Source organism: Hyalella azteca, unplaced genomic scaffold (assembly GCF_000764305.2).
Source record: "Hyalella azteca isolate HAZT.00-mixed unplaced genomic scaffold, Hazt_2.0.2 contig15711, whole genome shotgun sequence".
NCBI lineage: Eukaryota > Metazoa > Arthropoda > Malacostraca > Amphipoda > Hyalellidae > Hyalella > Hyalella azteca.
Genome location: NW_025945553.1, coordinates 7,943 through 22,678, shown reverse-complemented (window position 1 = coordinate 22,678; position 14,736 = coordinate 7,943). Strand labels below are relative to the sequence as shown.

Here is a 14,736-nt window from a genome sequence, read left to right as displayed (position 1 = left end):
TCGGCAAAACATCACAAAATACGTCACGGCCACCCCCAAAAATGATTATGAATTTTTATACGCAAAGCTGCTCCATGGAGTCTAGAGGTTCGTCCGCAGATGCGGAGTGCAGCGTACAGGCTGCCGGCCACCAAGCCTGGCGTAGCGGTGAACTGGAGCAGTGAACCTCGCGCTGCTGTAATGGCGTCGCCAGCGGTTTTTATGAGGGAATAGTTAATGGAATTTGAGATATGAACATCAAAGGGCCTTTGCTTGTTGATAGAATTAACTGTATAATGAGAGTTCAGTCAATAATAGTTCAGTCAATAAAATCTAAAACTCGAAGAACACATAACCCATGCATAAATTAACTGATTAATGAGGATTCAGTTAATGGAATTTACGACTTTAGGATGTCATTACCCGTAGTTGTCAATAGCATTGAAATGTATAAATCATGTGAAAACTGACAAAGAAAGCTAAAAGAACAGTTAAATAAAGACTGCAGGCTCTAGAACTTAAATCAGCCAGGATTAATTGAATTTGCTAAAGTGTAGAATGAATAAAATGAAGTGCAGAGTGTAATTTTCAGCATTTTTCCACAACAACAAAAAATCAAAAAAAGTATGATTGATGTACCAGAATTGTAAGAACCAAATCCATAAACATCTGATCCAGTAATTCTGAGAGTTAGCGAAGTAATAAACTTGAGCCTAAATCGAATCCCGCAGAATTGGATGGGAAAAACACGTAGTTTGCGAGCTGTTCAAGACGAAATGGAAAATCTGACCCGGCGGCGTAAAAATTGTGTCAATTCAACTATAAATTTTTTCATCTTGCTCGGCGACTTTGATAGAAAATTGCCCGAATCTGTTATTGTAGCCTGAAACATTGAAATGGTTGCCTAGCTGCAATATATTTCATTTACTTATAAGGCGATAAATCGATAAATGTAACACGTTATAAGGCCTAAGACTAAAAAGTAAGGAATCTGATGAAATTTGTAACGCTCTGCTGCAGGTAACCAGAGACTGAGATTATGGAAGATAATTACGAAGTATTATCCTCGTCCTCCTGACGGCATTGTTTCAGGCAACGCCAATAAGGCAAAATTACAAGGCGGAATATACGATAAACCTAGCACTTATAATCAAATTAAAAATTTCTGATAATTGTACCTGAAACGATGTTATTAACTCAACGTGGCCACCATCAAGAAGATAGAACTCAGATAACAACATGTCTCTGTTTACATGGCGGTAACATGAGGCAACCATGCAGTCACTTGATGTTGTTAGTTATCCATTGCTGTCACGAACGTGACGAAACAAGCAACATACCACAGAGCCAGTTAGCAATGTGAAGCATTGAGTAACGGAACATCAAGCGGCGGTCACAGCGTCGTTATCCCGTGCTGCCGCTAGATGGCGTGCCGACGTTAACGCTAATTGGGTTCAAGAGCCGCAAGCTCGACGACGCACGCGCTTTCACTGCTCAGGATACAGACGTTCTCGTGTCGATCATACACGTATCTTTGTGGGGTGTGAAATGCACCAGGGTACGGATTATCAAAATATAGTGACTTTTTACTTATTCACAAAAAGTTAGGTGTTGCATAAGTGCAGCAATTTTTGGTATTATTTAAACTTGCGTATGCAATCTTATCTAAAATGGTATTATCGAAACACTTCTGTGTAATTGCCAATCAGCGATCAGGTTTTGGCTTGTTTAACCCTTGTCGGACTATAAATTTATAACTCTGCCTGCGCTCGATACTATTATAACGATTAGGCACCTGTTACAACTATACGATTATAACAGGTTGAATGATAAGAAAAAAAATACGTAGGGTTTTAAGTTTTTTTATAGCAGACATAGCCTGCAAAAACGTTATTATTTTTCGTTCGAATTTTGAGTTCCGAAAGAGTGAGTGGAACGCTCTCATCAATTTTCCTGTGTAATTATAATGAGAATTAACGTGATGAATGAATTTATTGGCCAGTGGCTTATTTTATTCGACGAGGTGGAATGTTTATTCATGAAAACAATAATAATTGAGGCGCAATCATTTATAAAACAAAACTTCAGCGCTGAAACTTTAAATGCGATTACACACATAGCTACTGCAAAGTCACAGACACAGGCAGGGTTAACTATGATAATGAGAGCATTGAGCAAGTGTAATCTTAAAGACTCTAATGCTGAGATTCTGTTGTCAACTCACGGGCCAAAATTGGCTGACAAATTACGCCCGTTGCGCAAGCGGGAACTTTTCTCCGCGCTATTTTAACTATGAGGAGCAATGATATGGCCGCCTTTGGTAACACGTTCAATTAGTTATTATTTATTCAGTATCACGTCGTAAAATTTTATCCTGTGACAGTTATGATGATTATATAATTATTAATCACGAGCCGCTCATTGTGTTTCACAGATTTGTTGGCCGATATGAAGAAATTTCTGTACGACAAGCTTCAATGGAAGTTGACATAATTTTATTGATAATAGTAACCATTTAACTAGCGATTGATAATAAGCGATTTTTAACACATGTATAAGTATATAATAAATTCGATCAATCATATGCTCGAAAAAGAGAACAAAATGTGAACGTAAAACGTTAGCATCAAAATAATGCGTAAATTAAGTGTAACCTCCATCTTCCATGCATAGTCATCGCTCCTTCAAACTGCCTTACATATATTCATGTTCTATTTTCTTCGAGACGCACAAGAACTCTTGAAAAAAATCCTTCCTACGCAAGCATCGACGCGTGCCTGGCGTCGCGACTTCTCTTTCGAAGGTCTCATCTCAGTCTCGATTGAGCTCTAATGCGCCTAATGCCTCCTATAGATAACAAATACTATATGAAAGACTATCGCGACTTTACGAGCCACGCACGGTTCTATTTATGAAAGAAATACGTTATATAGAACGTAGTTATTACATAGCACGGTGTGATGCTTAAATTTGAACGCAGATACTAGTCGAGTTAAGCACCCATTTACGAAGGCGGTTAAATATAGGCACAGTAAGCAAAATATATCCGGCGCAGTAAGCACAGACTTTAACTCAGAAGGCGATTAGCTACACGGCAGGAGCCCATTACTTCATATAAAATTAGCTATATGAAAAGCCCTTAACACTGAATTAGCTATATTATAAAGCCCATGACACTGAATGCAATTAGCTATACGAAAAAGCCTTAACTCTGAACGCACTAGACTGGGACGATGAAACTCTGGAGCCCAATGCGCAGCCGCGGAGCATAGAACAGCTGTTAAGTTTCACTAAAATTATCACAAAAAGTCACGTGTTGGGAGCAGCAGACTCGTCATTATACGCTAATGAGCCAGCTTAGTGATGAAGGCGATGGTGAGGTAATTTAAGACAGTAGTGAGTTGTGAGGCTTGGTGGTGATGGTGAGGACGGCTAAGATGGGGTTGGGAAATGATGCTGAGAATGATTCTGGGAGCATTGAAGTGGTGAGTAATGATGATAGTAAGAGGAACATATGATAGTAATGAATAAATGTTTGGGTGATACATTAAGAAATGAACGAATGATGGTCATAAAAAAAAGTTTAAAATTGCTGTAATGTGTGTATTGAATAAACGATATGGCTACAAGTATATAATGTGGTGATGCTGGTTGGTGATGATGATGTGATGATGATGTGGGGAAAGATAAACAAGAAATTAAAGAAAAGTTTGACGCGTCAAAGGCTCATCAAAATATTTTCCGAACTAATATTCTTTCTAAGAAAATTTTTTGAAACTTCCTGAATTCGACAGAGGTAAAAGATTTCCGTTTTCTTTATTAGAAGTAAAGCATTCTTGAAGTAATTTCAATAAAATTGTAGAAGTAAGTAGGTATTTTGATTCGTAATTTAATTTTTTGACATCGGGAGGGCCATTTTGGTAGAAATTTAATGCTCGATTTGATCTTAAATTTGAAAAAAATTTAACATTTACATAAACTCAAAAGGTTTTAGTAAAAAGGTTCTCGTAAATTATCCGTGAATAGTTACTGGCAGTGTCGTGACTACAAAATATAGTAGAACTTGAAGCCTTATATGTTATGTACTTACTTGCATATTTTCTACCACATCTAATAAACATTTATGAAAGTTTTTTGTATGTATTTGTTTGTATTATTACTGTATTTGTATTTTTTTGTTTTAGTAGAAGGTGGTAATAAGAATTATTGAGGGCAACACCGGCTAACATACTAGCTAATAGCTTTAAATTCTTCTATTTCGATATCCTTTGATATTCTTATTGATTTCCTTTATAATTTATATACTTACCCAGAGTTGATGTTTTCAAGCACAGGTCAGATAATTGATGCATGCAAGCCTCAAAGTCAAGGTTCCGAACAAAAATCTCCACTAGAAATAACGAAAGTTTTTCAACATAAATTCTCTGATGTAATTCTCTATGTCAAAAAAGTAATAATTGTATTTTGAGTTATTTGTAACGTCTGTATTCTCAAACTCAAAGAATAATCCCGAAATTGGTGTTTAATACATATCCTATAAACTCAAATAACTTTATTGGCGAGATAAAGTCAACAAGTCTGTAACTATAAAATTTTTCGGAAATCATTTTACATAAATAACTCAGCGTTCATAATATGAATCAACCGATAGTTTTTTAATATGACGCTTTTAATCGTTCAAAAAAGCCGCATTGGAATGAGATGATGCTGAATCACTATGAAGTAACGCTGCTGAAGACTCAACTATCTATCACGACGCAACCGACGGTAAGGAGAGAAGCAAACTACGCGTCATCACACCACCGAGGTCAGCGAGACACTGACTAGCCGAGCGCCAAACGACCTGCAGTCCGGATACGCGGGTTCCCTCAGCTGCCAGTTGCAGTGTCAGGTCCGGAAAAAGCCGGCTAAATGTACTTCTAATTCTATCACCATCATATTTTTTTGTTTATTATTATATTACCTGCATTAAAGCCCCTACGGCCGTTGTTCTGCATATTGAAATTTATTCCCTCCTAATGTATTTTGCATTTTGTACATATTTTTTTTTTGTTGCACAGTATTTTGTTGCATTTTGTATGAAGTTTTCATTCGTTTCTTTCATTCTGTTCATGCCACTATCCATATCGAATCTCAAGTAATTTATCTCGTAGCGTCAACATTTCATAATATCCTGTTTGTTTCTTAATGTCACCATTTTGTCACACTCGGTCCGTCTCATAATGCCACTATTTTGTCATTTTTTGTTCGTCTATTACTCTGGTGCCATAGTCACTTGGTCTCCGATTGTAACACTTATGTTACATTTGGTTGCTTTTTTTTGAGCTCACAATTTTTTCGCATTATTAGCGCATTTTCTCTTATATGAAAAAAATGCACTATTGTGCTCGCCATGTCCGTTTGTCCGTCCGTCCGTGACTTCACGTTTTCGTCGACGAGAAAATGCGCTCTCAGTCAGTCACTGCAGTGAGTACTAACTTATATTATTTTTTTCATGTTCTCGCACTTTTGTTCGTAATTTGGAATCGGCATTTTGTCTTATAATGTTGTTTAATTAACATTTCTATTTCGTCGTTGTTTTTATGTCGCATATTACTTAATTTTGTCGTACCGTTTTCGTATCTTATGACTAAGTTTCGTCGTCCTCTTCTCGTCTCTTATAATTCCAATTCGTCGTTCTCTTTTGTCTCTATTGCCGCAGTTTCGTCGTTTCCTTTGTTCTCTCCTTAGCTTTCACTTTCTTTGCTCGAATTTAAAACTTAGTATTTGCTTACGTAGTTCTAATTCACAATAAGATTCGCGTATATAATGACGATAAACCGGAAAATTTTGGACCTCCTTGTAGTTAAGCAATTTAATTTCTCACGGAAAACCTACTGAAAAATTCTAAGAAGCTGCTATCAAACCCATATAAATTTACGGGATTCATCTTCACTGTTTTGTTAGTATACAACAAAAGCAGAAGAAAACACGTTGAAAAAGATTAATACGGTGTTAATAAGAGGAATACTTTCCCCAAGAGTAAGCGTAGCTTTCGCACGGTACACAAGCTTTCTTGGACGCGCAATTGTTTCATTTTTGATTGCAGTCATGCTTGATGAGGTAGCCAGGATACTCGGAGAGCGTGTGAGGAAGATGAGTAGCGTATTCAACAGTAATTGTGGCGGCATTCGTAATAATATTAATAATCATATATAAAAGTTTCTGTCTCCGGCGTAAAGAGATCTGGAACGCACAGTTGGGTTTTCAGGATTTAAACTGAGTTATCAGTTCCCATTATCTCAGCCTTTTACCTCCTGCTGATATGTCAGACGACATTGTCCACAATCGGAATCATGCGAGGCGTAATCTTGGAAGGTGGAATGTCTACTATTGCCTGTTGTTCTATCCCAAAATTGTCTACAGCAAAAATTTGTGATTATTAGATGTAGAATATTGTACCTGTGTGCTAAAGTTTGTCTCTGCAATTTCAGTTTACAAGTTGAAAGTAAAGGGAAGAACATTTCGAATTCCTTAATCGAAACTTCGCCATCTGCCCGAAAGAGCGTTAACAATGAACAGTTCGCTCAGAACCGGAAGAGGTTGACGATGTTCATCTTGGAAAGTGTGAAGTGTTCTTCTAAGTGTCAAGAAATAACTGCCCCTTCACTTTATATCATCACGCTGCTAATTCAGTGACAAGTTTAACACGGAATAACAACATTTTTTCTCAAATTTCGCTCCTTGGCGAATTTAGGACAAACTGTTAACCAATATGTATTACAATAGGTTTTAAATTTAATCGGATAAGGCCAATTTATCTGCATAATATTAGTTTCTGAATGCTTTAACACTATTTTCTGGAAGATTGGTCATTTCTTTTAGAAATAAGTAAAGGTGCCAAATTCGTTCACATTCATTTCATAATCAACAGCGTTCCTATATGCTGAACGAACAAAAAACTAAATAAATCCACATAATGCTGCGTCAAAAGCAATGAATGTAACAGTAAAATTTAATGAGATAACTAAAGGTAATTGCTAGCATAGATAAGTAGATTGATAAATGTTTGTACTTTGGTCTTGAGTGAGTATAGACATTAAAATCATGTGAAAATAATATATTTATACAGATGTAATAAAGGAAAACAATATCCTTGAACTAGGTATTCTAAATGCTTGCCTTCAGTTTTTATTATAGCTTGTTCCTGTACGGATATTATTCTTAAAAACAAACCTAATTCATAAGCATAATTTTAAACGAGTCGAGAAATAATTGGAAAGCAACATTTTATAAAACAGTCAATAATTTGTCTATGAATAAATTTCAAGACCAGCATTATAAAAAATTAAAACAAGTCCAACACAAAAATTTCAAAACTTGGAACGAATGAGGAAGAGAACTTTTTTGTCGGCCAAGAAAAACAATGATTCAAATTGGAAGAGTTCCATTAAAGTCATCAACAAAAATAGCTATACAAAAAATACCATCGGAAATCTCAATGCATTATAAGCAGTTCAGGCAAACTGATCGGATGAAACGGCAAACTATCACCTAGAAAACGGATCCATGCTCTACATAAAACTATATAATGACAACAAACACGCTTAATATCCAGTAAAACTTTCATGATGTTCCCATAGACATTGAAAGTCCAAGGAATTTCTAATTGAGACACAATTGATGACACCAGGAAAGTAGAATGTAAACCACCTCAACGGTGTTTAAAAAAAACATATCTCAATATAAAAAAAAAAGATTCAAGTACTTGACAATTTATGACCACTTTGCACAGGAGACACCAATGCTACTGAGTATTTTTTTATGATAAAAATATTCAAGAAACTTAAACAGAGAATGATTTTCTATCACACTAAACGACATGAGATCAGATCACAAGTATGAACCGAGCGAACGGTCACGACCAACGTCTACTGAGCCAGACGAAATGTTGGTACATGAATAAACAATGGATTTAAAACAAAAAGTCAGTTCAATGTTCTATAGATTCTTTCTGTTGATATTGTTTAATCAGTATTAGCAGTGGATAGCGACCGATTAGAATTATTATCAATCCAACCCTATTTTAAACGGTCCTCAGACTGCTTTAGCATTACATCAGCTTCTCAGTGTTAGATAGACCATCATTAGCATGGAAATCATCATGCCCAATATTAAATCAACATTAGTGCAGCCGTTACCTTATCCAGTATCAATTAGATCAAAACTAACATCAGCAAAATCAGCGTCAGCTGTTGCAAAGGCATTATGGGCAGCATGTGTACAGGCTAAGCGTTATTCATCAGGACGAACAACAGACGGACGAGGGCTCTCATGTTGAACAATATCAGGGAGAATCTTATCAAGGTGAGCATAATCTTTAGTAGGAGTAGAATCAGCAGAAGTAGAAGTAAAATTATCGGCGGCAGGAGTAACATCATCTGCGGTAGGAGTAACATCAACAGCAGCAAGAGTAACATCATCAGTAGCAGGAATGGCTGCATCGGCAGCACGAGAAGCATTATCAGCAGCAGGAATGGAATTATTATCAGCAAGAACCAATGGTGTGCCCATGATGAAGAGCAACGGTTTGTCAGTGCTGATGTGGGCGCTGCCGTCGGGGGAGGCGAACTGGTTTGATGTGCTCACCAGCCCTCCGAACTGCACCACGCAATTCTCTGCACAATTATAAGGGTTTCAACAATTGGTAATTCTGCTGTTAAATTTTTTTTTTTTTTTTTTTTTTTAAATAAAGGCCTCCCACACTCACCATTCCGTTAAATATCCATAGAAAATAACATGAAAATGCTGGTAAGTGTGATTAGAACAAACTTGTCTTGCAAGTTCAAAAGTTTTTCTCACGCTCTTGATGGATTAGGTATAATTGGCAAAATGACATACTGATTATTTTGCATACCAGGTAAAAATAGGATTAATTTTCATTATTTTCAAAACCAAATTTCTCCTTAATACACTGATATGCCTACATGATAACGAGTGCAAGTATTATTATTTAAAACTTCCATTTATCTGATCATTCAGGAGCTTACCTACGTCCCACTTGAGACCCTTGGTCGAGACAACCGATGGACCAGAAAGAGGCACATAAGCACACCAGTTGTCTTCGGGGCTGGGGAAGCCAGGAGAAGAGATGACGTGATGCCCCGCCGACAGCAGGAAATGCACTGAACTCCCAGACAGCAGGATGACGGGCAGTGATGGCAACAACTTTTGTGCCTACAAGTTAGTCAAAGTGATAATTTCTTGAACTCTTCACTGAAAAATAATGACAAAATATAAGCCGCTACTGCGTAATTCGTGAGCATTTAAAAAATTTTTAGGGCATCAATAAATTAAAAAGATGCCTACAAAACAACGAATTACAAATTTAAATTCTCGACTGTGATCATTCGTATGAGAAAATCACATTTTGGACATAAACGCACCTTGTGCAGTGTGTTGATGTTGCCAAACACGTGATCAAAACGCAGGGCACTGATTTCAACAGCTACAAGTACAATCGAAACCTGAAAAGAAGATGTCACACTTTAAACAACTGTAACTGGGCGTAATAGCTAAAAACAATATCACATGATAATAAAAAAAAACACAAATGTTTTCTTTCTGGTATTTGGGGATGAGCAAAAATGTAGCACTACTTGATGCAGTTCATTATGCATTTCGTACAGGAGGGGCAATATATAGCAAGTCTTTGATATGAGATTTTCTCACTAAAAAAAAAAAAAAAAAAAAAGAGATTACAAAACATATGATCATAATCGATTTATGTTAAAAATGCATCAATCAAATCCGAACTCCACATTGAAGACCATTCAGAAATTTCAAGTTAAGCACATAAAAATAATTGAGCTACCTACCAGAGTGGTACCTACTTTAACCATTCCATATGCAATAATTTGAATAAAAATGAATCAAATTTACAATGCACACAGAACTTACAAACCTGAATCGAAGGACGAGATTCTAGATATTTATTCAGCTCCCTCAAGGCTTTGGTGAAGTCAGTTTCATCTTGTTCAGGAGTGGGAATGATATTCACGCCCAAGCGAGAGAAATGTTGGAGAATCTTGGGGTCCACGGAATCAAAATCACCAGAAATAAAGTCAGGGAGTGGTATACCAGTATGAAGAAATGGATAGAGCTTACCATTACATTGGTTAGTGGATTCAATCTGTATTGAATAGGAATTATTAGAGAGATTTTTAAAAACCAAATCATTTTTACCAGGTGAATTAGTAGTCTTACAATTGTCCTGATTCAGATTAAGCAAGAACTGAAGCGACTGTGAATTGAAACTCTTTGGACCAATACTCTCTGGCTTGATTGAATCCCCGGACATTGAGTTAAATTTTTTATGCTGTGAATTGTTGTTTATAGACGCCATGGAACTCGAGGCGCCATTAGACAAACAGTTCTTGTCAGGGTGGTGAAGGATGTACTTGTAGTAATCATTTGTGCCACCATCCACAGAAACCCGGACACAAGCTGAAACAAAATTTAACAGAACTCAGATGGAACAATGAATTAACAATATTTATTGATGAAAAAAGCAAGATGAGAAAGTTTCAGGCCTGAATGCAATTTCTATCATGTAGACAATAATGCAAAATTATTTTCAACTTTTTCAGTAATCATGATTATCAAAGATGATGACATTGACAATTGATTTCACAAGCTGTAATCTGTATCAAATATCAGGCACTGGATCTACAACAAATTAAATTAACAAATAAAGTTATGAATTCTTGCCTGCAATGTATATTCAAGCAATTAAACATAATATTTATAGATGCTTCTTTAATACACAGACATTGGCAAAGTATTTAAATTGAACCACCAAAAATTTTAAAAGCCACAAATAATAAAAGCCTAAATTATTAACAACATTCTACACACCTTTGCACCACAACTTTTGCAAGGAAGTAGCATTCTCCTTAGAAATGGCATGATTCAGCAGGAGCATGGCAAATTGCTCCTTTCCTTGAAGCAATTCAGCCACATTCCAAACATGCATTCCAGGTGTCCCAGGCATGATTTGAACTCTGAAAAGCTAATAACTTTCAACTTGCCAAACTTGAGTCCTGAAAAAGATAAAAAATTTAAATGTACGTATTGTAATAGAATGTAAAATAAACTTTCTTGCAAAACAAGATAATATTCTTTAATAATAAATCAGCTTTAATTTATCAGGCAAATTGTCTAATGTGAAAGATTGTTTTACATATGATTTTGGGGAATTTATTTTTTTTTTAAATATATAAGACAAGGGCCATGGGAAAAAGTGATATTGCTTGCACACTGAGCACATTTTTGACTTGATCACTGGCATTTTTTGGGCTTCTTGTCCGCTTTTTTTTTAAATGCCTAAAAACTTGATATTGGTTACCTACATAATTCATTAATTGATTATTGCTAAACTCATAAAGTCAAATCCTGAAATCCAAAAGGAGCAAATAGCAACTGAAATGAAAAAATCTTTCTTATAACTTTCTGCACCAACTTTGTTTGACAAATTGAACTGTTGCCAAGACAATAAAAATAGGAATTTCTGTTATTTAAGATTTTTCTACTTAATATTATTATATATAGGTATCTATCTAACTATTTCATTAATAAACTTAATTATAGTTTTCTAAATTCTATTTTTTGATGATACAGTAATATCTATAAAGTTACAATATTAATTTTTGAGTTACCATAATATACAATTCATTTGGGATTACCTTTTGTGTTTAAATTTCAAAGATCAAATTCAATGTCTTGCATTTACAAAATTCAAATGATGATGCTGCTATTGTGCCATGCTGGTAGTGGTACTGGTAACCATAACATAAGGTCTGATATATTATCAACAATATGACGTAACATGTCAGTAAATAAATTACTGTAATAACTGTATTCAGCTTAAGTTAATGGTCAGTTCATACCATACCATCATTATCATATGACTCAACAAATAAAGCAGGTAAGGGCCAGGCTGGAAAGACGCTGACAACCTGGCGTCCTGGCACCAGCCTACCCAGGGTGGTTTTTTCATATCAACTATTCAGATCTGGAGACAGAGACTCAGAGAGGCTGAGATCAAGTATCAATGTCTTCAATGACTGAATGAGGAACAAGCAGAAAAATATATAATGATCATCATTCTATTCATACTCATTTTCAGTTATTCAGTAAGAGGCAAATACTCAATGTTACTATTATGTTAGTAAGTACTAGTAGCACATGTCTTGTACAGTTGTATTTAGCCTAAGCCTAACTGCTTTCACCTGAGTTTCAAGTCTTCACAAAACTAATTCCATGAGAAAGTCAGCAGTCATCGTCAGCCTGTCCCACTCCCTAGGCAGCCGCAGTCTTGCAGTGCCGCAGTCAGCCGAACGCGGTGCGGGTTCTACCGATTCTTTTTTTTCTTTAATTGGAATTTATGGGAGCCTCTGAAGACTGGTTCAATGCGGCTCCATGTCAGAACAGTTGAAGGAACTTGACTGAATTATGTTTTCTTGTACAAAATTGGGTGTATTGAAAAAAAATAACTCAAGATTTCTCAATGGCTGAAGGGTTCCAGAACAGGGCCACCAAAGTGGAGACCACACCGGGGCGGAGAGCACCACTCCAGGGCAGACAGCCCCACTCCAGGGCAGAAAGCCCCACTCCAGGGCAGAAAGCCCCACTCCAGGGCAGAAAGCCCCACTCCAGGGCAGATGTATCTGTTGAGCTGAATAAAGGGTATTCAACCAAGTATTAAATTAAAATAATGCGGATTTATTGTTTTGTACGAATACTTTTTTCACCCGAAAAGTGAACATGTTGCATTGTTTTTTGTTGCATTGAGATTTGATTTCTTTTGATAGTATTTTTGAATACTACGGTATGCGTCTCTATACATAATTCAAATCACTTTTCCTGTTAAGTTTGTGTACTTACATACATTAAAATACGATTTTTCAAGTGTACGAATATTTATTTCCCCCCACTGTATATTCAAGCAATTGAACAGAATATTTATAGATGCTTCTTTAATGCACAGTCAATGGCAAAATAGGTATTTAAATTGAACCACCAAAAAAGAATAAGCATGATAATAAATAATAATTAGGCATGTTTGTAATGTATAGAATTCAATTTTAAAAGCTACAAATAATTAAAGCCTAAATTATTAACAACATTCTACAAACCTTTGCACCACAAATTTTGCAAGGAAGTAGCATTCTCCTTAGAAATGGCATGATTCAGCAGGAGCATGGCAAATTGCTCCTTTCCTTGAAGCAATTCAGCCACATTCCAAACATGCATTCCAGGTGTCCCAGGCATGATTTGAACTCTGAAAAGCCAATAATTTTCAACTTGTCAAACTTGAGTCCTGGAAAAGATCAAGAATTGAAACATATTGTAATATAATGTAAAATAAATTTTCCATGTCTAACAAAACAATATTCTTTTATAGTGAATTGTACAGCTTTAGGTTATTTGACAATGATATAACATTAAATTGTTTAATATAAAAGAGAAAATGCAAGAAACCTTTATATCTGAAGCTAGTCTGAGTGTGATCATCAGTGAAACTAGGAGATTACCATTAAAGAGCCTCCAAGATCCCATCTGAAGCTGAATAGTGCATGATATGCAATAGCATAAAGGTGATCATGAGATGTAACTTATTTTTCTAAGAGTAACATTATTTTTTGGTTATAATTTGCAAATTTGATCATTTTTCATTCAGTTGCCATGCACTTTATTTGATCACAAAATATAGGTAACTTCAATGCCAACATTGTATACAAGAGCCTTGTACTGCTTTAACCTTAATCGTAGTTCAACTGCATTTATTACCTATACCTATTTACCAATGAAAGTAGTTCGACCTAACACAGGAAAGTATTTCATCAAATGGTTTAGTAGAATTTCTACTATTGCTTGTATTTTAACATGTATATAAATTTTTTCACATATGTGAATTACAGTGAATACTAGGTGACCAGGGGGCAGGGGCGTCAGGTAAAAGTGTAGTGTGAAAGTAGTCATTAGTGATTGAACCTGCAACTCCAACCACAGCACTCTAATTTACCTTCAAAGTCATGTTGGCTTGATGGAGAGCATGGAAGGATATCATCATACGGTATATCCTTCCTTGTGCATTCCAGGTATTTTCCAACTCATTCCAACTCGTAGTACATAAATATAACCTTGAGGGACATATTTTACAGTCTAGAGTCTTGTAAAGAATCCTTAAGATTACCAATAAAAGTTTGGGCTTCAAACTGGAATATTAGCTACTAGCTTCCTTTTTATTGAGCAAATTGTCTAAAAATTATAGCTGTGAATGATTAGTTTGCACGTGATCTTGGGAAATTTAATTTTTATAATATTATAAGACAAGGGCCATGGGAAAAGGTGAAATTGCTTGCACACAGAGCATATTTTTGACTCAATCACTGACATTTTTTGGCTTCTTGCCTGATTCTTTTGTTTTAAAATGACTAAAAACTTGATTTTGGTTACATAATTCATTAATTGATAATTGCTAAACTTTATAAAGGCAAAGTCCTGAGCAAAGTCCACTAACTGTTGCTAACTTGCTATTTGCCAAAAGGAGCAACTAACAACTGAAATGGCAAATTCTTTCTGTAACTTTCTGCACCAACAAATTGCAGTTGACAAAATAATATAGGTAATAAGGTAAATGCACCATATTCCGACATCGTGGGTAATTCCAACACTTCTGAACTTTTTTCTTTATATTAAGCTTTGTCTTAGTAC

At 35.7% G+C, this 14,736-nt stretch overlaps 1 protein-coding gene across 2 annotated transcripts; it reads right to left on the bottom strand.

Annotated features, from left to right (window-relative positions):
* Positions 1-7,388: 7,388 nt before the first annotated feature.
* Positions 7,389-14,111, bottom strand: LOC108670900. 2 transcript variants are annotated; one of them, XM_018158389.2, is made up of 6 exons: positions 14,045-14,111; positions 13,155-13,339; positions 9,923-10,464; positions 9,405-9,485; positions 9,009-9,195; positions 7,389-8,636 (listed from the first exon to the last, which is right to left on the bottom strand). In XM_018158389.2, exons 2-6 carry the CDS (start codon positions 13,288-13,290, stop codon positions 8,254-8,256), a joined length of 1,329 nt encoding a protein of 442 aa, XP_018013878.1. In that variant the 5' UTR covers positions 13,291-13,339; positions 14,045-14,111; the 3' UTR covers positions 7,389-8,253. The 2 variants fall into 2 exon arrangements, with proteins under 2 accessions (XP_018013878.1, XP_018013877.1); XM_018158388.2 differs by lacking the exons at positions 13,155-13,339; positions 14,045-14,111 and adding exons at positions 10,876-11,060; positions 11,703-12,093.
* Between the last annotated feature and the right edge of the window lie 625 nt (positions 14,112-14,736).

What these genes read in the sequence shown, in the direction of transcription:
- LOC108670900 (XM_018158389.2), bottom strand. Translation starts at nt 13,290, where the DNA reads ATGCCTGGGACACCTGGAATGCATGTTTGGAATGTGGCTGAATTGCTT. An exon ending in AATCTCGTCCTTCGATTCAG is followed by an intron (nt 9,486 to 9,922) that starts GTTTGTAAGTTC and finishes TCTTCTTTTCAG; the next exon opens with GTTTCGATTGTACTTGTAGC. An exon ending in ACATCAACACACTGCACAAG is followed by an intron (nt 9,196 to 9,404) that starts GTGCGTTTATGT and finishes ACTAACTTGTAG; the next exon opens with GCACAAAAGTTGTTGCCATC.